At 39.2% G+C, this 27,111-nt stretch overlaps 1 protein-coding gene across 3 annotated transcripts in view; it reads left to right on the top strand.

Annotated features, from left to right (window-relative positions):
* Positions 1-2,540, top strand: part of epha7 (eph receptor A7) — a 116,519-nt gene extending 113,979 nt beyond the window's left edge. For all 3 annotated transcript variants that reach the window (XM_036581371.1, XM_036581370.1, XM_036581369.1), the window contains exon 17: positions 263-2,540. In XM_036581371.1, coding sequence (XP_036437264.1) covers positions 263-377 — 115 coding nt within the window. In that variant the 3' untranslated portion in view covers positions 378-2,540. The remainder of the gene's footprint in view (positions 1-262) is intronic.
* Positions 2,541-27,111: the final 24,571 nt, after the last annotated feature.

The following is a 27,111-nucleotide window of genomic DNA, read 5'->3' as shown; positions in this document are numbered from 1 at the left end:
AGGGTTAAACATGGCAGAAATGTTACACAGTCTTGCATCTTTGAAGGACAAATTTAATCACTTTGCTGCTGCTCACACCGCCTCCCGCATGGAGAGGCCTAATTTGAATCTTTTCTGATACATGTCCAGCATGTCATGTTGTTGTAAATGTAGCTTTTCTGCCTTGTCTCTTCTCCATTAACAAAATAATGCATGAGTCCATAAATCTTCAATGCTCTGTAGTGCCACTGCGTGATTTATGAGCATGTGTTTCCGTCGGCAGGGACGTGATGAGTTTGGGGATCTCTTTAGTGGGCCATCAGAAGAAAGTCATGAGCAGTATACAGACTATGCGAGCTCAGATGATCCACCTGCACGGGACGGGCGTTCAGGTGTGATGGACACCGGTGAGCACCCCTGGGCATGGGCGGGAACTCTCGGGAAAAAAAAAACTGCACCGGTTGAAGGTGCCACCGAGGATAATTGCGTCAAAATAATGAACAAAACTGAAAACATGAAGTCTCTCTCGTACGGTGACTCCAGAAGCTGCGGAATAGGACCGTTCCTTTGTTTTTCGGCGAAGGACATTTGCCGCCTCATTAGCGAAGACGCTGAACAGAGGAAAGAACAAAGGAAAGGAAGGGAAAAAAAATGGAAGAGGGAGATGCTACCTGGACATGTCAAAGGTCCGAAGATCTTATTATGTGTCAGTGGAGAGATGGAGCGTTTTCTAGCAGTTTGATGCTTTTTTTTTCTTTATTTTAACGACTGGTTGATTTGCTCATTGTCAGTATGGACCTCACTAGAATATGGATATTTTTTACAAAAAAAAGGACAAAAACTGCACAAAAGAAGCAAATTCAATCAAAAAAATTGAGTGTTTTTTTTTCCTTTTCAATTTTAATAGCCATGGTCCAATGATTGTGGTAGGCTACATAAATTTCCTGCTTTGCGTTTGACAGTTTGCCTTTTGGATTTCAGTGTGGAATTGACAACAGGGTAAAAAAAAAAAAACGTCCCCTCTGTAAGCAGAGAGGCAGAAGCAGTGGCTGAATGTTGACAGAGGCTTGGCTTCTCAGGCCAGTTGCTATTCGTGTACCGAGACTCTCCGCTGGAACTGTTTGCAGTGAGTTGGAGCCTCGCCGCATTCTCCACAAGAGCATCCCATCCCTTTCTCCTGGTCAGTTTCGACGCTCTTGAGGGGTGTATTTTATAAACACACCAGACATAAAGATGGTCACGTTTTCTGGTGCACCACGACAGTTGAAATGTGTTTGTGTTTGTGCAAACCATGAAATTATTACAAAGACGAAAAGACGATTGAGAACCACTTTGAATGGATTCTTTTTTTATGTGAAAACAAGCGCTAGTTTCTTTTCTTTTCTTTGGAAGACGTGAATGGATCTTATCTGCAATATTTTTCCACTTTGTTGTTTTTTTTTTTTCTTTCTAATGTTATTATTTCATGAGGTGTCTCCATATAGATAGCACTATTGAAGACTGTATTTAATAGAGAGGCAGTTCGATCTAAAGTTAATTGTTTGCCTTGCAAAGTCTGTTTTTGCAGATAGTGCAGAATATTTCATATTTGAGTTACTGCAATCCCAGGCAGTCAGTTTTAGATCCCATATTGCTACTTCAGTTTGGCTGAGGCTGAGGAGTGAAACTTTAGAGGGATGTCATTTTTGCAGACTAGAGCATGTATACCCCATATCCCCCATGCTATTTACTCCGTTCCCTACATTGGAACGCAAGCAGGAGGTGAAATGGTCGTAGGCAGAGAGATATATTAGTGTCTTGAAGAGACTGAACAATGATCAATCAGAGCAATAATAATTGAGATGGTACTTCTTAGTGATGTTAAGGTGCTATGTAGATTTTTACCATTTTTGGCACGTCACCATCAACCACAGTACGTCGATCTTTAGAAAAGGGAATGATTTCCCAGCAAGCGATTCATGTGTGGATGTCCTCTCTTCCCCAGGGCAGTGAGGAAGATTTAAAAAAACACAAGAATGTGTTGTTGTTGTTATTTTTCTGCTCTTCTTCCATGAGCCAAGCGCTCGAAGGAGGAATCCACTCTTTCAAACTTGGTTAAAGCCAGTTTCTCCGTGCTGTGACACTCTGTGGTCTGTGTTTGACTCGTCCCCAGCATTGTGTACGTCTTTAAATCAACAGATCCCCAATTTGCCCTTTTTAATTTGAGGGGAAAAAAAACATTGGTATTTCTAGCGGATCATGTGGTTGGTTTAAATTACAGAGGAAGAATAATCACTGGTTGACGCAGTATCCTAGAGGAAATGCAACACACAGTAAACTTGAGAAATGTTCAGGAATGCTTTTTTAATAGTTGGAGGTTGGCATGACCCTTTTTAACCTCATGAACTACAATTTCTTGCTCCAGTTGAACGATCTACAAATGTGTTTGTGTTGCCAGGTTTACGGAACATTGGCAAAAATTCCAACCTAATGAACTTAGTTTGGTGTTTATTTTTTGCTGCTGTCGGAACAAAACCTTGTATCTCCAGTTTTGCCGTTTTTCAGTTTTTGACATAATTTGAAATGACTTGTCCTTAACATTGTTTGTAAATTTTATTATGAATGGACCTAAAGAAATGACCCAAAATTACTTGGAAAAAAGTCTGGTTCCATTGACTTACATTACAAAAGTAGAGTATGTTTTTTCCTTCTCCTGTAAAGTTCTTGTTTTGGAGATACAAGATTTTCTTCCAACAGCAACTTGCTGAACTGTATTGCTTTATACATTATTGCATACTTTATAACATCATTAGCTACTAGGGGTGTAACATTGCAACATTACATTGTGATCACAATGCAGAACTCACAATGCGCATTGTAAAGATGTGGCAAAGCATCACGGAGAGTGAACCTCTAACGCAGTTGCATTGTTTGAACACAACAATTTACTCAAGCACTCCTTGTGCCCCCCAGCTTTAGGCTGTGTTCACACAGCAGGTAAATGTGGCCCAAATCCGATCTTTTTCTTCATATGTGACACAGATGTGTGTCAGTGTTAACAGCAAAAAATACACTGAATCGGACATTTTCAATTCTGATTTGAGACGCTTTCATATGTGGTATTAAAATCCGATACGTTTCCGACGTGTGGCAATGCGACTCAGTCTGTACAGCCAGATCGGAATTAAGGCGACTTTTATGTCAATCCAGCTCAACGTTTGTCATAATTTTGCGCAGGAGAACGAGGCTGCAACATCAAAGAACAGTTAAAAGTCTGAAAGCAAAGTTAAAAGAATTCAAGGGCACGAACTGAAAAAGTGACCATGTCTTTTTTACGGTGACCACAAACACATTCTGGGTGATGAGCCCAGCTGTCAGACAGTGAAGCTTCATGATTGTTTACCTCTGGATGAGCCACGTGAAGCAACGTGAAGCTTTGTTCTTTTGTGCATGCGGGTCAGTTTAAGAGCTGATCTGTTCAGACTGATGTCGCATATAGATCACATTTAAAAGATAGTGTGAACAGCCAAACGAAAAAATCTGATTTGGTGAGAAAATCAGATTTGGGCCACTTTTTCCTGCTTATTAACATTAGAAAGTCATGCAACAACAGGATCATAATAATTTTCTTCAGTTTTGCTCTAAACTGTTGCTACACTTTCTAATTGGGTTGAATTCCAGTGTTCTTTATAGCTTGGCCAGCTTAGCAATGGCATCTATAGAAGAATGTGTTTGTGGGCAGAACAGTTCCTCACTCTCATAAATAAATGCTGCAAAATGAAATGTGCTAAATCTAGTCAATATTTCTAAAATTTCTTATTATGACATTGTAAGAAATTTGTAATTTTTTACTTATTTCTAGACATTATTTCTGGACCTGTCTTATTCTTTTGCCAGATAATTTTGCAAGTTTCAAGCATATTACCTGCATCCTGTCTTGCAAAGTTGTCTGCCAACACAGTAAGCCAAGTTTCACTAGATGACATGACTTAAAAACATCTAGAGGTAGTAGAATCTCATAATATTCTCACAACAGTCCCTAAATGAGAGATATTAGATATATTGACTACATTTGAGATGGTTTCACCTGCTGAGGTGTCACTTCCACAAGTGTATAACTTACATTGTACTTTTATAGAAGTTAATTATAATAAATTAAGTTGGTAAGACATAATGTAGCTTAAGGGATTCAACTGTAAACACTTGCAGCATTTAATATCTGGAATGAAGTCACTTTTTTGCAGCAGCAGTTTGGAAAAGCCATTATCTGATATGCCCCCCCATCTCCATTGTGCTCTTGTGTAAAAAACCCTGACCCCAGAATGTGTATATGTGTGTGTGTGTGTTTGTTTGCACTGCACTCTTGGATCAGATGATACCCCAGTTAGAGGCCTATCTCCCATCTCTCCATCGCGCTAGCCTCAGCACTGGGTCCGCGCCAGACCTTTGAATTGAATGTGAGCAGAAAGACTCGTGGGTCAGCACAAAAACGTACAAAAAAAAGTTCCGAGCAGCAGCCTGTCACACTCCGATCTCTCTCAGCGGGGCCCCAGCGGGCCCACTTCAACTCTTACCTTTGTCCTATGGATCCCAGGCCCCTGTAGAGATAGTCGTTTTAAGCCAATTTGAGATTAACGCCTGGGTTCAATCGATCTTCAATTGAGGCCATTGCGCCGGTTCAATGACAGATTTGTCATAGTGTCACTTTTTTTATTCCTGACTTTTACAGCTTGATATTAGGAGTATTTTTTTTCCGGTAAAAATGGCCTGTATTGTGAACTTGGTTGAATTCAGGCCGGTAGGTTCTTTGAAAGACTTGAGAAAGCCAACGAACGCCCCCTGCCCCCAGTTTTCGAGGAGAAAAAAATAAAGTCTGGACGATTCCAAAGACGTCAGCACTGTTGATTGTGTCCGAGAGATCATAAACGGTTCGAGGGAAACTTTGTATATGATCTAATTGTAAAATTTGTACATTTTATTTATATTGTTGTTTCATTTTTTTACACATATTTCCTCGGTAGTGAGCTCTGAATTCATTGAAAATGCACTATATTTTTCTATCTCACTCGCCAAACGCTTAGTCACCCGGACTATTTCAGTTGTACATAATTTCTCATTTAGGACCAAAGACGGTTGGTAGGTTTCCATTTTAGACTTCTCTCTTTTTAAGTTTTATTATTTTGTCTCTTAGGTTGAAATGTACAGTAAAATAAATGGTCGATTTATTATTTATTTTTCTGTGACGAGAGTATGGAGAGTATTCATTGGTCAAGAAGTATTTTCCCCAGCTGCAGATCTGTAAACTCATTTGACCTAGACTATATCTTGTTACATAGAACTTTTTTTTCTTTGTTTTTTCTTTTTTTTTGCTTTGTAATCTTGGACCTTTGTAATAGACTGTACATATATTTTTGGAAATATAATACAATCTCTATAGAAATGTGTGCTTTCAGTTCATTATTGAGTCTCGTTTTCTTTATAATTCTATATTATATTTGAGATTGATATTTCATGGAAGCTGTTGCTGAGGGTCATCTTGATATGTCCTTCAGCTCTTACAGCACTTCCAGGCTGACACAGTGCAGGAGGACGTGTTCGTGCTACAGTGTTCAAGTGTATCACACTGTTCCTCATTATACATTAGCTTTTTATTGGCGCTGAATGCAGCTTTTGTAATACTGTGCTGATCGATCAACAAGCACATGCTATCTGAGATAAAGAGATGACGCTGCAATATTATACACCCTCAGGGAGAGGAGCTCACTGTTCACTCGAATTACATCATGGGTTTGTGCCTGTATGAAAGAAAAGTTAACATGGTTAGAACAAAAGTAAGAAAGAGAACGAAGAACTAGAATGAAGTTGTCCGCTATTGCAGAAAAAGTAGAAGATATAGAAGAACAAGGAGATGTAATAGAAGATGTACTCTCAAAAAAAACATGGTTCTACAAAGGTTTTTTAGTAAAGTCAATGAATATACACTCATAAAAAAATTATATCTTTAAGGGTTCGTTAGTAAAGAAAGTGGTTCTATATAGAACCATGAACACTCAAGGAACCTTTTGTATAATTAAAGGGTTCTTTGCATCATGAAAGGGTTTTTTAGATTAATGGAGAGAGTGTTTTATATGATTCTATATAGAACTTTATTGAAAAGGCTTCTATGAAGCACCAAAAGGGTTCCTCTGTTGTTAGAGGCTTGACAATGTAACTATAGAAGAACATTGTCTGGTGCTATACAGAAACTTTTTCAAAAAGGTTCTATATAGAACCACCTACTGCACATTCTCCATAAATCTGAGGGATGATTTCCCCATGCAAAGAACCCTTTAATCATTCAGAAGAACCATTTTTTCCTTACACTTTACCATTATTTTTAAGAGCGTAAAACCATCAACACTCAAAGAGCCGTTTGCATGCTTACAGGATCTTTGTATCATGAAAGTGTCCTTTAGATTGATGGAGAGTGTGTTTTATATGTTTCTATGTAGAACCTTTTTGAAAATCGTTCTTTTATTGTTACAGGCCTGGAATTGTAACTATAGGAGAACGCTTTTTGGTGCTATATAGATCCCCTTTCAAAAAGGTTCTATATAGAACCACCTATAGCACATTCTAGATCAATCTAAAAAAACATTTCACCATGCAAAGAACCCTTTAATCATGTAAAAATGTTCTTTGAGTATTCATGGTTCTATGTTGAACCATTTTTTTAAAAGAACCATTTAAAAAAAAAAAACGTAGAACCATGAACACTTTAAGAACCATTTGCATTCTTAAAGGTTCTTGGCATTGTGAAATTGTTTTTCAGATTGATGGGGAATGTGTTGTACATTGGTCTATATAGCACCAAAAAAGGATCTGTCAAGCTTGTAACAATTGAAGAACCATTTTTGGTGCTAATGGAACCTTTTTCAAAAAGGTTCTGTATAGAACCATATGGAACTCATTCTAAGAAAAAAGACAAGGAAGAACAGAACAGAAAAAGACAATGGAGAAGAAGCTGAAGAAAAAGAAGCACATAGAAGGAAAGAGAAGATGGTGAAAAAGATGAAAGAGAAGATGAGGAAGAAGAAGGAGAAAACATGGAAGAAAAAAGGAGTAGAACCAGAAGGAAAAGACAGGAGAAGAAGACAAAAAAGTCAGTGAAGAAAGAGAACAAGAAGACATTGAAAAATAAGAAGCAGAAAGAGATGAAGGAGAAGACAGAGGAGAAGCAGAAGATGTAAAAGAAGAAGGAGAAGATAGAGGAGAAGCAGAAGAAGTAGAAGATGTAGAAGAAGAAGGAGAAGATAGAGGAGAAGCGGAAGAAGTAGAAGATGTAGAAGAAGAGGGAGAAGATAGAGGAGAAGCAGAAGATGTAGAAGAAGAAGGAGAAGATAGAGGAGAAGCAGAAGAAGAGAAAAAGGAGAAGATAGGAGAAGCAGAAGATGTAGAAGAAGAAGGAGAAGATAGAGGAGAAGCAGAAGAAGAGAAGAAGGAGAACAAGAAGGAGAAGATAGAGGAGAAGCAGAAGAAGTAGAAGATGTAAAAGAAGAAGGAGAAGATACAGGAGAAGCAGAAGAAGGAGTAGATGGAGAAGCAGAAGATGTAAAAGAAGAAGGAGAAGATAGAGGAGAAGCAGAAGAAGAGAAGAAGGAGAAGATAGAGGCGAAGCAAAAGAAGTAGATGTAGAAGAAGAGAAGATGGAAAAGAAGTAGAAGAAAAAGAAGTAGAAGAAGTAAAAGATGAAGAAGAAGAGAAAATGGAGAAAAAAGGAGAAGATAGAGAAGAAGCAGAAGAAGAAAAGAAGGAAAAGTAAGACAGACACATTAGTGAAAGACTTGTTTGATGACCCTTCATGTCCGATCCTTGACGGTGTCATTAAAAATACATTATCCAAAGCCTCTAACCTGGGAATGAAGCCTGCTCCCTCCAGAATTAAACAAAGCCAGGCCTAATGGATTTATAAAGATTTTATCTCCCCAAATATTCCAATATTTATTTTGATTCACTCTGGAAGAATCTCCATCCCTTGGGCGGAAGGAATGCACTCGTCCTGCAAAACAGTTACAGCGCGTTAATAAAAGGTCCTGGCGTCCGGCCACTGAGGGAGGGCCCGGGGGAGTAGCCGGCCCGTCTCAGCCTCCCCTAATCCCCCCTTAATCTCCGCTCCATCAAAAGTGACCAGGCCCCTGCGTTCAGCTCGTCTGATGTAAACAAAAGTGTGTAACTGATTTCATGACCCCACGAGCGCTCGCCGATCTGCTCAAAGGCCTCCAGGGTGAAAATGGTGACTGCTGGCTGCTGACAGTGTTTCATATTTGGCTTTTTTCTTCTCCTTCTCTGCATTCGTCCACTGCAGATTCCTTTAAATCACGTCTTTTAAACACAAAAGCTGATAAAAGTCCAGACGTATCGATATCAAAGCGAACACACGACGTATCAAAGCGCCGCTGAACCTCAAGCTCAAAACTTCTCTTTTTTGTCACTTGAAGCCCAGATCAAGACCGCCATGTTCAGAGTCCTGTGGAGGGAAAACTTTTGAAGTGGATGATTCAGAGATGAAATCACATTTCTCATATTTCTGTGAAGAACCCGCAAGAATGAACAATCAAACCATTATCCTGTAATTTGCATCTAATAAAAAAACCTCGACAAACAGATTATCGGATAATTTTAGAAGGCGGAGGAAATTGCCAGAAAAATATAGGAGCACGCACTCTCTCTCTCTCTTTTCTCTCTCGCTCTCTTTCTCTTTCCCTGTTTGGTTCTGTTTTTTTTTTCTTTCTTCAAAATCTTTTTTCCCTCTCTGTCTCTTCTCCCTCCCTCCTCTCTCTCTCTAGCTTTCTTGCTCTTATTTCTCTTCTTTCTTTCTGTATCTCTCTGCTCTGTCTCTTCTCACTCTTTCTCTTTATCAATCTCTCTCTCTCTTCTTCTCATTCTGACTCACTGTCTCTTTTCTCCCTCACTCTCTGTCCCCTCCCTCTCTTTCTTACCCTCTCTCTTTTCTTTATCTCTCCTCACTCCTCTCTTTCTGCATCAATTCATCTTTTTTCTTCTTTCTCTTTCTTTTTACTGCTCTGTCTTTCTCCCCAACTTCTTTCTCTACCCCGCTCTCACCCCATCTCTCTTTCTTCCTTTCCCTCTCACTGTCCTTCCTCTCTCTCTCTCTCCTCCCTCTCTCATCACATCTCTTTCTTTTTCCCTCTCCTTCTCCTTCCCTGTCTCTCTCTCCTCTCTCTTTCATCCCATCTCTTTCTTTTTTCCCTCTCCCTCTCCTTCCCTGTCTCTCTCTCCTCTCTCTCATCCCATCTCTTTCTTTTTTCCCTCTCCCTCTTCTTCCTTCTGTCTTCTCTATCTCTCCTCACTGTCACTCCCTCTGTCTTTACTCCCTGTATTTCTCTCCCTGTATTTTTCCCTCGCCTTCTCCTTCTTCCTCCTCTCTCTCTCTCTCTCTCTCTCTCTCTCTCTCTCTCTCTCTCTCTCTCTCTCTCTCTGGCTTTATTTCTTTTTTCTTCTTTCCCTTTCTTTACTCACTACTCTCTCTCTCTCTCTCTCTCTCTCTCTCTCTCTCTCTCTCAATTTCTTTTTTGTCTTTCCCTTTCTTTACTCACTACTCTCTCTCTCACTTTATTTCTTTTTTTGTCTTTCCCTTTCTTTACTCCTCTCTCTCTCTCTCTCTCTCTCTCTCTCTCTCTCTCTGGTAAATAAAGGGATCGTGACCCTCTGGTTTAGATAACGATGCTGTAGATTGCTGTGGTCATTAGGTTTGGTCTTTGGGGGGAGGAACAGGCTGTAGTAAAGTCAGGTAAAAAGAGAATAACCTGTAACCTCCTCTGGACTATCTCTCTCTCTCTCTCTCTCCTCTCTCTCTTTCTCTCTCTCCCTCTCTCCCTCTCTCTCTCTCTCTCTCTCTCTCTCTCTCTCTCTCTGGCTGAGAGTGAATAAGATGTTGTACAGCAGAGGGACTGGATGAGGCTGAGCCCAGAGGGCAGCACCCTAATCTCACACACAGAGAGCAGGAGCTGGAGTGTGTGTAGTGTGTGCACTGTAATATAGAGGAGTGTTAAAGAGGTTATGCAGTTAAAGTGTGTGTGTGTGTGTGTGTGTGTGTGTGTGTGTGTGTGGCCGAAGGGGGCCATTGAACCATAAATGGGCTGACAGTTATTCATCATGGATGACCTGAAGGTTATGAAGCTCTGTGTGTGTGTGTGTGTGTGTGTGTGTGTGTGTGTGTGCCTTAAATAAGTTTTCCAGGTGAACAGTACATATTTGTACCTTTTCATAAACTAATGTTTTAAAACAGAACAATAAAACAAAAAGCCTGTAGACGAGACGGGGTGTGTGGAGTCAATACAACTTAGAAGATATAATTGCAATGTAATGCAGTCCAATTATGTCTCCTAACTAAAGGTATTGAGGACGTACAGACGAACCCTTGAGGGCACCAGTCTGGTACATTGTTCCTGAGAGTGTTAAGGAAGATGAACTGAAGATGTAAGGTTAGGATTCTTTTCTCAGTGTGTGTTTGGTTGTTTTTTATGTTTTATTTCTTACCCACCAGATATTCAGTACTACACTCTCAGAATAAAAGGTACCAGACTGTCACTGGGGCAGTTCCCCTCTTGTCACTGGTGTGGTCCCCTCAAGGGTACATCTCAGTAACTTTAGTCAGGGAACATAATGAACCATATTTCATGTCTCGTCTATAATTGTCTTTATTCTTCTGTTTTAAAACATTAGGTAATGAAATAGTACAAATACAAATGTTCCCCCCAAGAAAATGAATCTAAGATAGACAGTTTGACCTTACACCTTATCAATGTACCCCTTGAGGTAACATTCATATTGTTTGTACCTTGACGTACCTTTTTTCTGCCAGTATATCACTGCTGTTGGACCAAAACCTTGTATCTCCAAAATGGTAACTTTACAGGAGGAGGAAAAAACATACTTTACTCTTAATGTAAGTCAGTGGAACCAGATCTTTTTCCAAGTACTTTTGGGCCGTTTCCTTTAATCCATTTATCTTGAAATTTACACACAATATGAAGAACTGTAGCCATTTTCAAATTATGTAAAAAACTGAAAAAATCTTGTTGTTTTTGGTTCGACTGCAGCGATATACAGAAGTCAGAGGCCAACTGCTTTCATTTACGTAATGTCTAGTCCAAACAGCCAAAAGTTTTACATTTTTCGGAAAATATTCCTGAAGATATTACATGTACTTGCGTAAGGAAGGGGTTCAAAAAGTGTTCTTGTGTAAAAAATCATTAAATGGTATTAGTAAGAGGGACTCCTTAGATCTGTGCAAGACCCGATAGACCACCAAATCTGTCCCCATCAGATAAACAGAACTTTCATGTTTGGGAGAGAGGAGAAGATCAAGCTCCACTCTTGCTTTAGATCTGAAGAAAATCCACTTTCTGTTCATCCTTCCACTGTGAGAAAGGCTATGAGTGTTCAAGAATCTGTTAAAGAAAATAGACAAAAAAGAAATCAAACAGAATCTGCTGCCCAGTTAGCAAAATGTGTCTGGCTCACTTGTGGACCACATCTTTGGTTTGTTCTGGCCCAGTATACAGCTGGGTCCTCAGCCCAGATCTGGCCCATGCACTGTAATTAAGTAGAACTAAAGGATATGGCCCAAATCTGGTCCTAATCTGGCCCAACTACAATGTTTGTTCACAATATTCACACCAGAATTGTCCCAAAAATGTAGACATGAGGCAAAACGGTATGAAGCTGTCCTGGATCTGGCCCTATTCTGGCCCGCATTCCTAACGTCTACCCGGTAGTCAACGAACACCCAAATAGGAAAGCCAGAATCAGCCCAAAACCCTCTGCTATCTGGGTGGTGTTCCACCCAGTGTTCCAGTCTGGAGTCCAGATTTCAACATCATTTAATATTTAGGCTTGCTTGGATTGTGAAAAGCAGAAAATGCAACCAAATTCTAAGACTGAACTTTAGAAGTGTGGATAAATAGAATGCAAGGCAAAAGATCAACATGATAAACTCTGAATATTTACTTATTATTATGTTTCCGATGCTCATGCTGAAAAATGAATAAATTGTACTTAATGGCCGATTCGACTAGAAATGCACAGAGCACTGTACACTTCCAGATGCTTCCTCTCTGCCAGGTTCTTTCAGCTCAGAAATTCAGCCCACACACTTTCTGTTCCGCAAACACAGCTCATTTAAATCCCACAAACTCTAAGCACTGAGCACTTACGGCTAATCTGTGTGTGCATTTCAGTTGCTTATCTGCAAACATATGCACAAATGAGCTTTAAATGAGCCTTTAAAATCTCTGATTGCTCTTACCACAGACAGACAGGGTGTCTGTCAGTTAACAGATGTCATTTACTGTTTTATTGTGTCAAGCGCTAGTGGAAGTGGTGCATGTGTGCAGGTATAAACCGTATACTCATCTCAGAGGAGACTCATTTGCTGTATGCGCACCTAAATGTGGTCAGAGATATATTTGAGTTTGTGTTTTCTGTGCTTGGTTTTGATTTGATTCTGACTGCAGGGAGCAACGGTTTCATTTTCGTTCACTTGCGAGTGGTAAACCAGCATATATTTGTTTGTGGTTTTTGCTGTCATACTTTTTCTTGATGTCTGATGTACAGTCACTGATACAACAGATCTAATGCTGGCCAGCCAGCAGCTAGCAGATATATGGCAGCCGTGTAGGAAAGAAGTTAATGCATCTTTTTTGAATAACACCGACAGTCATGATCCAGTGCAACAAATCATGCTAGATTTACATTAATGAAGGATTGATCAGACAGACTAGGTTGGTAGGATGGTAACTGTAAATACTGTATTTCCTTAAGAAAAGCTTTGGAAATGGTGAAGCTAATACACTCACATCCACAACATACCATATATTTATTTATATTACTTCTCCTAAATTAGGGTTACCGCCTAGATGAAAACATACTTTACATATTTCTTCAGATGTGATTTTATCATTTTTATTTTGTGATTTTATGTTTTGCTAAAATTTTAAACTCAACAAATGAAGGAAAGAAAATGGAAAATCAACAAAACATAATTTAACCTTTATTGAAGCTTGTTGTGCGAATAATTGAGGGTCAATTAGCATCTAAATTAACACAGTATTAGTGTATAATAGTAATAGTGCAGCAGGTTCTAGATAACATCAAGCAACTTTTACTGCATAATAAGAGTTTAATAAAAACTAATTCTTTAAGATGTGTCCCATATTCTAAGATGCTACACGTTTTTATTAAGTCTATTTGCATCACAAATTCAATACCAATTCTTTGTGATTTGATCATCAAAAACATTGAGTCTTTCACTATTATGGCAGGATGTGTGTTCCACACAAGAGGCCAATGGCTAAAACTATGCTTTAGAACATATCTGGAAGTATTAGTGATCTATTAAACTCTTATTAGCTCTTAAATAATCAACTGCAATTAAGCAATAAACTTGATATCATCTAGAAGCTGTAGTAACCAAAGGCTGCCAAATAAGATAAATTTAGATGATAGATCATACTCAATAATTTGCAAAAATTTGCATTATTAGTGACTTTCATGTAACATTCCTCCAGCTATACAGGATAATACAGGATACAGGTGACAATAACAAAAGCTTTATGCACAGTCAACAAACCGTTTTAAAGTTTCTAATCAGGGCTTTACTGAACAAAAATGAAGACCTTCATGAACCCAATTTTGTGTTCCTCAAAATAAAGTGTTACTAAGAAGATACTTACTTCTACAAATAGCCTCTTGCAGAGAGCGAGCAACATTTTTCAATTACAAATTATAGACAGAATAATTGCAGGAGCTAGTGGCCACTGCCATTGGTTTTATTAGCGTAACTGTATTGTCATCAGGCAGATGACAGATCATTCACATACTGCTGAGTATGGGGTTCTTATTCACATCTATCTTTAAATACACTCATTCCTCTCGGGTTATACAATCCTCATGGGAACGCAATGCAGCAAATAATTGGAAAGGTGCAGACAAGTTTCTGGCTAATAATTACTGTTCCCATGTATTGCTTGCTTTCCTTCGCCGGGGCATCCAACATACCTGGTATATTAACCATTTAATGCCGAGGTAAAATGGCTGCTGCTGCTTTTAAGCTATTGTTCTTCAATAATGTTATTTTTAATTCTGCCGTCTCATTGTTTTTATCATGGATTTTGGTATGTAATGATCTAATAAAACTATAAATAGTTTTATATAGCCAATGTGGACATGCAAGTACTCTGGGGGCTGATTTAGATAAGTTAAAGTGGAGCCAGAATCTCTGTCACTGAGGCCCCTTAGGTAAAAAGTCTACTTTAGCTCAAGAAAGTTAACCCTGTACAGTGTAACGGTATAATGTACATAAGCTAGCAGGGCATGAAACTAAGAAGTTTGCCAAAAAAATGCAGATTTTGATGAGTTAATGTAGATAAACCCACAGTCTCTAAAGGTATCACTGATGCTACATAAGCCAAGACGGGCTAGTTGAGCCCAAGAACACTAACACTACTAACAATGTAATGTAAGTAAGCTAGCAGAGCATGTTTATCAGGGCACTTTGGGCCAAATTATCCATTTAACAGTAACAACCAGCTGTCCAAATCAACGTCAAGAGACGAAAGTTCCAGCTTTGTGCTGGCCTGTTGATCTCGTGCTGACCGAAGCTGAGGCACGGCTAATGCAAGATAGCGGACGTCTCTGGATGTGTTTCCAGAGAGTCGTTATTTTAGCCTATCAGCTCTTTTATAGCCCCGATGAGTAAAGAGTGATAGCGTGACTGGAGTCAGCTCTATTATATTGTTTATTAAAAGCCTTTTAGATGCTCTTATCACGTCGCTACTGTCCCTTAAGGCTATTTCGGTTAGAGCGCCTTTCGCTGCCAGGTATTTGCACATTCTTCCTTTTTTATGGTCTGGCCTGTGGCACCTTATGGCATTAAGTATTTAAGGGACGGTAAAATATGTCTCCCTCCCCCGCCATCCACTCCTGTCTCCTGGGCAGGTGATCGATTTCATAGGTCTGGCTGATGCCTCTCCTGGACGAGGCTGATGGATTTGGCAGATAGGCAGGGTCCCTCAAAGACATGGCCGAGTTCTAATGTGGCGGCCATTAGCTAGCCAGTGGCACAGATAGCTCATACTGGCATAGGCTGACACTCCATTTACTGCTCTGTAATGGCTGCAGGTGAAGATGGAACTGAAAATGGGATCCGGCTCAGTGGTATTAACCACCTCTGAGGGCCAGAGAGATATTACAGGTCATTTGGATGAATAGCTTACCATGGGCATGTCCAAAACAGCAACTGGCTGGACGCTTCATTGAGGTCAGTGAAACAGAATTCAATAGCATGTAGTGTGCCAGGCTGTAATATGGTTTTGACGTTTTCAAGTATTTCCAGGTATCATAAGAAACCTGAAATACGGTGAAAATGGCATTTAAATCCAAATTAGCTAATTTATTAATGTCACAGCCTTCAATGAACTGGACGTTTGTCTCTGAGATAAATGACTTGAGTGACTTTGGAGAACATCTTCCTGCACTCTTGTTTTGCAGATCGATGCTTTTGGAAGACCAAATATGTCAAGATGGCCATTCTTTGATGAAGCGTTGAGCCACAGAAATCTTTCAGATGTGGCCTGACCCGTTTCATCCATAACGCATGCAGGTCGAGTGCTTGCGGTGCGTGGGCTGACTAGCTGTGGAGGGTCAGGGATGAGGCCATGCCAGCATCTGCTATGCCTCAGCCTTCAGCAGGCAGTAACGCAAGGCACGAAATGGCCTTCAGATGGGAGAATAGGCCATTGTGGACCGAGCTCAGGGAGAGATGTGTGACCGCATTGTGACACTATTATCAGTCCATCTCACATGAGATGGGAGACATTATTCATGAAAATGAGCAAAGAAGAGATGATCCCATAGGCTTTTCATGCAGACTAGAAGTACAATATTACTGTATTATTTCAGTATGGCATAGAAAAACTATATACACTAGTACAGAGGTCAGCAACATGTGGCTCTGGAGCTGTATGTGGCTCTTTTACTGCCCTGTTGCAGCTCCACAGCAGAATTAGGTTTTTAGGTAAAAAGAAAACTAATCCTCCTTTGCAGTAAAATAAAGCTCTGCTGATGGTTCTAACACAGTTTTAACTAAAAATGGTCTTAAATGCTGGAGTTAATGTAACCTAAATCTGCTAATTCACCCTTTAACCCTGAAGTTTGGTGCGCAGACTACAGGTCACCATGGCAATGCTGAAAACATTTTTATTGCTAAAAAGTCGTGAGGCTGAAGTCAGCTTCTCATTTGCCAGCTTCGAATTTTCCCATTCCACCTTAAATGGGGCAGCAGTTACATTCTGGAGCCTCAGGCACCATTTAAGGTGGAACGGGAAAATTTGAACAAGAAGCTGGCGAATAAGACGCTGACTTGTAAAAGGTCGAACGTTGAGAGGAACTTTCATGCTTAAGAGTAGGTTCATTTGAGGTGATGTGTTTCACAGTGGTGATGGTGCCTAATGTGAGCCGTGGTCTGTCATTCACTTTTAAACACTCTCTTTTCATTGTCGACTTCCTTTTCACTAGCTTTGTTGTCGCTTCACTACTCTGATCAGAAATAATAAATACAAGTAAATTAAATCTTTGACATTATGTGCACTTATTCGCTTCCTGACCTGATATCTAGCCCTGTAGCTAACATCTGTTTCGATTAGCAGGTTTATGTTCACATTTGTTGCTGAAATACAACCAATTTTTTATGCATGTTGCTGAAACAACTTGCTAGGTCTGCCTTCAGATCATGGTCAGCCAGTTGATGACTCCTGGTGTACATGTGGCATACACTAATGAGCCAAAACTTTAGCCTGCATAATCTACTGTTGGTCCTCCATGTGCTACCAAAGCAGCTCCAACTGGCAGAGGCTTGGACACTAAAAGACCTCTGAAGGTGCCCTGTGGTCTCTGGTACCAAGACGTTAGCAGCAGATCCTTTAAGTCTTGTAAGTTGTGTGGCTGAGTTACCACGAATCAGGCTTCTTATTCCAGCACATCCCTTAGACGTTTGATCAAACTGAGATCTGGAGAGTTTGGAGGCCAGGGCAACATCTTGAACTCTTCATCAAAGTTCCTCAAATCATTCACAAATAATGTGTGCAGGGTACATTATCCTGCTGAAAGAGGCCACTGCCATTGGTGGTTATCATTGCCATGAAGGTCCCCAACAATGTTTAGGCAGGTGGCACGTGTCAAATTGATGTCCATTTTAATGCCTGGATTCAGGGTTTTCCAGAAGACAATTGTGCAGAACATCACTCCGTCCACCGGTCATCACTTGCGTAGGTAGATGGTACACATGTACCCTGCTGTCTATGTGATGTAAAAGAAAGTAAGACTTATTGGAACAGTCGACCTTCTTCCATTGCACCAAGGTCCAGTTCCACCTGTTGCCTGCCCATTCTAGGCACTTTCGACAGTATACAGGGGTTAGCATGGGCAGTCTGACCGGTCTACAGCTACACAGCCCCATATACAGCAGGGTGTGATACACTATGTGAGTCCCATATGGTCTAGTGGCCAGGATTCCCAGTTTTCACCCAAGCAGCCCGGGTTTGACTCCCAGTATGGGAAGCCGTTTGACCAAAAAACATCTAAGGGACAGCAGTCCACATTGCGTCCTCAGTGTTCTTGGACAGAGGTTAGCCTTTCAGTCTGACCGGTCTACAGCTACACAGCCCCTTACACAGCAGGGTGTGATGCGCTATGTGTTGTGACACATTCTTCCTATAACGATCATTAAAACATTCTGTGACTTGTATCACAGTAGCCCTTCTGTTGGTCCAGATCAAATGGGACAGCTTTGTTGGCCTCACTTGTTGATGAGCCCTGGACACCCAACACCCTGTCACCAGTTTGTGGTTTGTTTGTCCTCTGACCACCGATGGTAGATACTCACTACTACTGATTGGAAGCACCTCACAATCCTTGCTATTTTGGAGATGCTTCAGCCAAGTCATCTTGCCCTTGTCAAAGTAGTTCAGGTCTTCACACCTGCCCTTTTCTCCCACATCCACCACATTGACAATGAGAACCGATTGTTCTTTTATTACCTAATATATTCTCGAACTTGACATGCACTATTGTTACAAGACAATCAACATTACTCGCTTCATTTGTGAGTGCTAATAATATTTTGAAACTGGATGTCGATGATGAAAATTGAAGGTTGGTTAGTGGACCGCTAAATGACCCCCCTGATGCAGGGCCTGGTATGCATGAATGTGAAAACATGTATCAGTTGCTTTGCCTGTATGAATACAGTATGGATGTTGAAATGATACACAGTATGTTTTTAAGAACAAGATACTTTTGGAGATATTCAATGATTACATCAGCTTGATTTGTCATGATAGCCTAAGAATTTAATCCTACTGTATTTTGCAACATTTTACAGTAATTATTGTCTGAGATTCAAGCATCACAAACATGATATTAGCCTTATTACCCATATTGTTATTTGATTAGCTCTGTTTTTATGTTCATTTTCACATGAAGAAAAAAAAAAAGATGACAATCTGCTGCAGAAAGAGTTCTAATCTTAGCACCCTACTATTCTCATATGTCTTATCAAGCAAGGCAGCAGCCAGATTACAATTCCATCTGTACTGCTTCTCTTACAGCAAGAATCATTGTAATTTACATTGTGAAAGTAGAATGTTTAGGCATTCTGCCATGGAGGCCTCATTCAGTGCTTTATCACTGATGACTTGCATTCTGCTTCGCATAAGTAAAGCAGTCAGTTACTGATGCATTGCAGTTAGCCTGAGCCATTGCTCGTAATGACAATGATTTGCGCAAAGCCAACGCTTCTGCATAAAGGTTCAGGAAAATAATCCCTTAAATAGTGAATGTGGCTTGGCAAGAGCAGTCGGTCCTGGAACTGTGGAAAAACAGCAAAGAGTAGTTTAGGTATGCGCGATGGCCCATACTCTGATTAATTTCGCTCCTCTGAATAGCAGTATTGAATGGCGCAGAAAGACAGCTGGTCCATTGACATTGAACTGCTGGACCATTTTTCATTACCATTCATTTCCCTTTCTCTCCGCTCTCCTTCCATGATTGCAGATAAGAGTAAATAAGCGCGGGTGATCAGGCTGAATGAGCGGCGGCGAGCGGGAGGAAGCGAGCGGGCCGGGTTCGGAGCCCGGACGGATCCATGGGACGGGGCAAGGGAAGGTAACAGATGTTCTGGCAGCATGGCTGCTGCTCGGCTGATTCTGATAAACACAGCTGATAGACACACTTCTACAGCCAACAGCATCACTCTCGCCCACTCAGATGCAGAAGAGGCAGCCATTAGGCTGAGGCGTTCGGAAAGGGGGGAGATTAGATGGAGGGATGATGATGGGTAAGTGGAGAGAAAGTATGTGAGAGAGTGACAGGGACATAGGAGGATGGAGAGAGAAGATTGATAGATATTGGAGACAGAACGATTGAGAGGAAAAAAGGAGGTCTAGGAGTCCAGAGCTGTTATTGTCAATTTTATATGTAATTACATAGGTAATTACATGGGCATTACATAATGAATCACATTTCGACTTTACACTCTGTATCAACAGGTTCAAATCTGCAGTCTCATCATTCTCTTGTTTGTTTCAATGTCAGCAAATGACCTGTAAAAACATTAAATTAAATTTATAATAAAATATGTCCTTTTATACTTACAAAAGTGGTATGAATTGACAGATTACAATTCACAGTTTGACAGTTTTTTTTGTTTGTTTCAATGAGCTATGAGTTAGAAATATTAATATGAAGAATCAATATAAAGAAAGATGGAGAAGGAAGATTGATAGACAGAAAAATATGTTGAGAAAAAGTTTTGCACATTTAGAGTCATTTTTGTCATTTTTAAATGTAATTACATAGGTAATTACATAGGTATAATAATGAATTACATTCATATTTGAGGATGGATGTTTTATTCTGCAAAACAAGTCTGTACACAAACAATAACATTTCATCTAATTCAAATCATAATTCATAATAGAATATCTCTCTTTCTACAAACAAACACAAACATGGTATGGATGAAAAGCTTACAATTCACATTTTAAATCTAGAACTACAATATGCTTTTGTTACTGTCAGTAACAACTGCAATGTCTATAGGTCAAGAAAGAAAGAATGAAAGAGGAGTATGGAGAAAGAGAGTGAGAGAGCTAGAGAGAAAGAGTGAAAAGAGAGAGTGGCAGGGATAGAGAAGCCTGGAGTGAGAAGACTGATAGACATTAGAGACAGCAAAACAGAAAGGTTTAAAAAATAAATACGTGTAGTAGTGTAAAAGTCAATTGTCATTTTTAATGTGTTTACATAGTAATTACAAAGTAATTACAATGCCATATCATAATGACTTGTGCTTTTGATTATAATCTGTATAAACAGGTTAAGGTCAGTACTTTCAATCTTTGAAAGTTTTTTTCAATGTCAAAAAACAAGACTATTTTAATGTTTACAAAACAAGACCACACAAACAACTTTTCATCAAATTCAAAATATTTCCTTTTCTACAAACAAACAAACACAAATACGATATGGATTGAAAATGTACAGCTCGCAGAATTTCTTCCCTTGTTGCAATGAGCTTTGAGTTAGAAAAAAAATAAAATAAAGTTAGAATATGTTTTCTTTATTCTCAGTAATAACTGCAAACTCTAGAAACAGAGGGAGAGAGAGAGAGAGAGAGAGAGAGAGAGAGAGAGAGAGAGAGAGAGAAAGAGAGAGAACAAAACTGGGATTGGAGCTGTGGACCACCCGGTGTGCTGAACAGGTCAATGCCCATAGTGGAGGAACCCCAGGGGAGTGTGATGGGAGAGCCATTGATTCGGTCCCAGGGTTCTCTTGATATGGTTAAATGGGGACACTGTTGAACTTTAAGAGGGGGAACAGAGTTTGGAGACAACAAAGTTTTGGTATTGATCAGTCCCCAAGGTAAGGGGAGATTAGTCCCATGATGGGATTTCCCTCACGGTGAAAATTCCCTTCAATTGGTCCAACGCTAACGTCACTGGCTCGATGGCAAATAGGCCCCTAAGCCCATCCTCCAGAACAGAGGGACACCACACTGGTTTCTATAGGACAGGAGTTCTGTGTATTCCTCCTTTAGTGTGCTTAAAGACAGATGTCACATTGTGTGTCTGGTCTATGCTGTCCTGTTATTAGGCAATGAAGGCATGTAAAACCAACAGCAATTGCATGACAAGGCATTTGCAACCCATGTTATCCTCCTGCCTGGCAAGTATTCAGATTAGAAAGTTCTCATGTCTTGTAAAGCTAGAAAAAAAAAAATGTATGTAATTTTTTCCTAAGCCCAAATATAGTTGGTCAGCCAAGACATGTTTGGCATCTGAAGTTTGCTGCTTTGGTTTTTCACCAGGTGGTAATGGAGCTGGGTCATTCTACCACTGCAGTGAAAACCAGAGAATGAATGTTAAAATGCAATTCAAGGGTAAAATGTAGGCTTTTGTATTGAACCACATCATAAATGTTGTAACACCACCAACAGAATTGCTAACATCTTCTCTAAAAATACAGGCCATTTCCACTTAGCATCAAAACCACATTTTATGTAGTAAATTAAATATTGCATTCATGTTGTTCTTTTATTTCAGTTTTAAATTCAGTTTATCTGCCACAAGCAACACCACTCACACAATCTTTTTGTGACACACAAGGCTGTTACTATTTTAGCCAAATTTATCTGCAATATAAAAAAGAGACTTCACTAATTATGGACTTCTCAGAATTTCCTCATTTGAGATATGCATACAAGAGATAATTTAAAAAGATAGATTTTTTTAAAAAATTACATCTATATATTTAACCTTTCCTAGATGACTGCACTGATACCAGCACACTTCCATCATAGCATTAATTCCCAGTTTCATACATCATTTTTTATGCATCACATCATCCAGTAAAATGGTGCTGCAATACACATTTGGAAAGATTGAAATCTCAGGATTTAACCTCCACAAAACGCTTTATGATCGATTATTCACAGCAGTTATGATCATCTCATTTGCAACATAAGCACCAAATGAGCAAACATTACTAAATCTGGGGGTCCTTACCTTCAATGCCTTGCTGCTCTCCACAGTGACTTCATACACCAAAACATGGTCTTGATAACATGGCAAGAGTCAGAGATCAGTTTAGAGATCTGTGAGTCAGGTGGAAATAAGCTTTATTCTAGCCTTTATTACTCTGTGTCAATAATTCATACTTTTATTCACATGGTTGGGGAAAAAAAAAAAATTAAAATAAATAAAAAAACTTGAGAGTGTTACCTTTCAAATGAGACTAAGATCATGTCTGTAGCCCAAAGTATGTGGAAACAGTGCTCCTTTTACTTCAGGCATTCCATTTCAGACAAAACTGAGGCAACAGGTAGAGTCATAGAGTCACATGGGGAAGACAGTAATCTAAAAACATTTTTAAAATTGCAGATTTACATAAAAAGAATATGGTTAAGTCACATGCTGTGACATGCTGTTTTTCATGCACAACACAACTAAAAATCACAAAAAATAAAAATGTATAAAATGAGGAAAAAGAAAGAACATGCAATTTTATATATATATATATATATATATATATATATATATATATATATATATATATATATATATATATATATATATATGTATATATACAACAGTTAGTTCCAGAACATCATGTTTTTTTCACAAACAATGTATCACTCCACCAAGACGCCGTTGCTGAGCAACAACTTTGACAGCTGTAGGAGACGCTCAAGCCATTTGAACGTTTTTACTTCTTAATTTGGATACTTTTAAGATCACATTTGACTGACAGCCGATTTGGTCAGAAGATGAGACTACACTAAATTCCTAACACCTAAACAAGCTGGAATCAGCCAGAAATTAACCAAATACCATTCACCAATGGTAGTCTGACCAAATCGGACTGAGCTATAAAACTGCCGCAATAAAAACACAAAAGCTGCTCAGTGGTGATGACAGTTTCAGAATTTAGTGTAAGGAGCTGGAAAACGAACTGCTGGCTGTGCAGAGAGTGAGCAGAGCTCGTTACTGTGACGTAGCAACAAGCTGCTTGTTAAGGAACTATAATTTGGCGGAAGGATTTGCTGACATCAAAACATATTAAATGCCACGTTCATGGGCCAATTTATTAATTTGGCCCATGAACGTGGCATTTTATATATATATATATGTATATATATATATATATATATATATTATATATAAAGACTTTGGGAGTATTATTTTAAACATTTACTGAACCTCACTGCTGTTGCAAACCAATTTCATCCTGCAAGTTTTGGAAGAAACCAGAAACAAAGGGTGTGTGTGAATTTTTGAGGTATAATCTATGACATAATTAGAAGAACACATTTGACTCATAATATAAAATGACCACAAATATAAATTACAAAAAAGAATAGTAATAATAATAAAAAAATACAGATATCAAAAATTTGGTAGGGGAAGTGCCCCTAACCTTGAATGGGCATCATGCCCATTCATACTCATAATAGAGAATGACCTTAACTACATATTATATATATAAAAAAAAATAATAATAATAGCAATGAAATAAAATAGAAATAAAAAAAAAAACAGATATCAAACACCCCAGCCTGTTTACAAACATCAACTTTCTGTAGATTATTCTTATTCGGTTTCAAAGTTGTGTGATACCATTTTCCACTGCAATAGTGAAATGACCCAGCTTACAGGTAATGGAACCAAACATTTGGAGTAAGAGGAACCCTTCACCACACTATTACTTCAAGACACTGTTCACTAAAGCTACAGTCAAAAGGGTGCTAACTGTAACATCAAAGAAATGCTTTTCCACCATGTGGAAACATGCTGAAAGTGATGTAGATCTGGGTGATAGTCTGCTAATCTTTGCTAGCTGTTTTCCCGCACTGAAAGAGAACTCGCAAGAATGCATTCCTGCGTTGTGTTTATCCGACCTCCAGTGTATTGTTCTCCTTTGAATTGCTGCCTTGATGATGTATGGGATACACATCCCCTCCTAACCTACTGCGCTGTGTTCACTGTAAACTGGGTTAGCTTAGCGTCACCTTTTGCTTTTGAAGTATAGCGAGCGACGATAACGATCACGTCCCCCATGAACGCAGCTCGTGTACACAGTCCAGCACGAATGCACCTGAACAGACTCCTCTGACCACTGTAGTTGTAGTGTGTCCTACTGTCTTATGAAGGGGGGCAGGGGGCAGTACACCATATGCCTTTACATTTGGGACAAAAGCAAGAGGAAATTATCCAAGTATGTGCTGTTCAGAATGACCTACATTTGCAAGCCTTTGTATGTAGAACTGTTAAGGCTAAAATTATCTCGGGGTGTTCTATTGCTCCGTCGTGCCATAATGTTTAAAAGGATACTTCTACTTGTCCTATTCTTTTCTCCTTTTTTTGTCTTTCCTTTCTAGTTTTCTCACAAAGTGCCTGGGGCTCAACTTCTATAAATATTCTCTTTGGAAATACTCTCCACTTCTCGAGAGTTTGGGGAAGAAACGCCTTCGGTTTACATAATTCATTACAGCTCGCATTTATGCAGATTTGCCTGATTAGTAAATTAACCTCTTGGCCTTTGCTTGGCTGCAGTTGTTCAGGAGAAATACAGCTTTTCACTTAGGATTGTTCGCTGTGTTTTGGTGACTAATGCAGCTGTCAGCTGTGCTGCACATCTGCTGGAAAACTCTGGAAGTTCTGAGGCGTTACGGTCTCCGGGAACCTCTATGTCAAATGATAAAATGCAACGGCATGGTCCAGAGGAAGATGTATGGGCAGATGCATTATCTGGGAATTAGCAGCAAATTCATTTGTCTATTTCGGAGCCGAACGTCATTGTCCAGCAGCCGCAGGCATGAACCGTCACACGCAGGGTTAAGAATAGCTCTGGAGTCCTTCCACTAAAGTTCCACGCGTTTTGCTCTGAAATAAAACACTTTTGCAGTTCTGTTCCACATGATTTTGCATGATGGCTAAACGCAGTGGCAGGTGAAATAGCTCCCCGTCCTCTCTAAATAAAGTATATGGTCCTAAAACACGCCTCGAGGTGCACGCAAGAGAGGACTGTAATTTGATATTCTCCGCTGTCTCCACACAGCTGAATATTTCTATTTTCTGAAACACCACAAAGCCCTGACAGCTTTAATGGCATGTGTGCCAAGCAAAAAGGAATCTCCTCGAAAATATACGGCTAATACTCGCATACGATTACTTCCCCTCATTTGGGTCCATATGTTCTGCCTGTGTTAATTAGTTTGTGGTGGAGAGAGGAGGTGAGGATGGCACAGATTTTCAGGGATGCATCTTGAAATGGAGAAACTTCCTTTAAAGGGATTTAGACATTTGGCAAAGAAGGCCTCCAATTTAGGCAATAAATGTAGGAAAAATTAGGAAAAAAAAAAAACACCATATACCATAATATGAATTTTTGTTAGAGTCCCTATGGGTTTTCTAATAGTATGTTAGCACTAAGTTAACATTGGTGAAGATGAACATTTTTGGCCTTTTTTATACAATTGTAGCATGTGAAAGATTCTATATGTTTTATTTATAGCTTGTAATGGACATTAACCCCTTCCATGGGCAGGGTTTTTATTAGGGTTTTATTAAACACTTCTATAACCTAATAATAATTCAGTTCTTGTAGTTACTCAATAGTAAGCCTTAGCATGTAATAAGCCTGGGATTTTAAGGGGTTAACATATTTTTCCTTGAATTTTGCAGGTTTACAGTTGCTCTTTAAGTAAAGAGTCCTCGGGCTATATTACAAAAACGTATAAATCTTATCTTTTTGGTCACCATTACATCTTCTGTTAGGACTGAATTTAGGACAGAAGCTATTACAGAACAAAAAATCCTAACTTAATAACCTTTTCATAACTCCAGATAAGAAAACAGTATTACAGAAAAATCCTAGCTTAGACCAGATTTCCTAAATACTGTCCTAACTTCAGGACAACTCCAGCAGTGTTCTTATTCCTGTTTTAATGTTTTATTTTCTATTGTTTGCCATTCTACTGAAAATACATTGTTTTTAGGCAGATGTGAAAGACAGCATAAGTTCACTAATACTGGCAAAATAGTGTTACATTTATTCCCATTGCAAAACTTTTGTTTCATGTGATGTCCTTAAATCTGCATCTCAAAAAACATCTTCTCCACCAGTTCTTCTTATTACCTGTGTGTGTTAACCCCTTAATTGGCCAGGGCCCACCAGATTTATTACACATTTCTATTCCCTACGATTATTTCAGCCAGTTTGTACTGAAGTCCCTGTAGTTTCTGAATCATAAGCCTTAGTATATAATCAGTCTGAGATTTTAAGGGGTGAATGTCTGTGAAAACTTGACCAATAAAACACAGCAGCGATGGTGGTGAATAATGAGGAGACCTAGTTGATCATGTGGCTGTTTATTAGAAGGAATAATGTTAGCACAGTTCACATGCTGGGTTAAGCTTTGGGAAATGGAAACTGAAACCGTGACATGACAAAACCCTATTAAACAGCATGGGATGATCACACAATACTACCTTCTAATTCACTTTTAATAACTTTTTCCAATTTGCTGCTAAATGTAATTCAGTTTTGTTTTGACATTTTTTTTTTTACTCTGGAAACTGTCTAGCTAACTTATTTAACCTAACTACATTCCTTATTTTACATGTTAATGTTTCAGCTGTTCACATATCGCTAATCGCTTGGCGACTTTCGTAACAATTGATCGACCTCAATCGAGTAGTTGAGGATTTCCTATTTGAGATAAGATTAAATTAAGATAGGATTTGTTTCTGTAAGATGAATTTTGTGAAAAATCTTGACTTCTAAGACAAAAGATAGGAAGTTTCTGCAGTATGAGCTGCTGCCACTGTTTTCCATTTGTAACATCTGACAGGCACTTGCTTAGGCTGCTGCTCGTATTTACAGTCAGGACTTCCAGAAGGCCTTGTAGGACCTTTTTTCACACAAAATTGATCCCAATTGGTTGTTTACACTGTCACTTCCTAAATATGGTAGTTAATGTGTAAGGCCTGTCTAGCTCCTGAAGGCCTAACCAATGTGAATGCTAACATTCCTACA

Source organism: Colossoma macropomum, unplaced genomic scaffold (genome assembly GCF_904425465.1).
Source record: "Colossoma macropomum unplaced genomic scaffold, Colossoma_macropomum, whole genome shotgun sequence".
Classification (NCBI taxonomy): Eukaryota; Metazoa; Chordata; class Actinopteri; order Characiformes; family Serrasalmidae; genus Colossoma; species Colossoma macropomum.
This window is presented reverse-complemented; position numbering and strand designations above follow the sequence as displayed.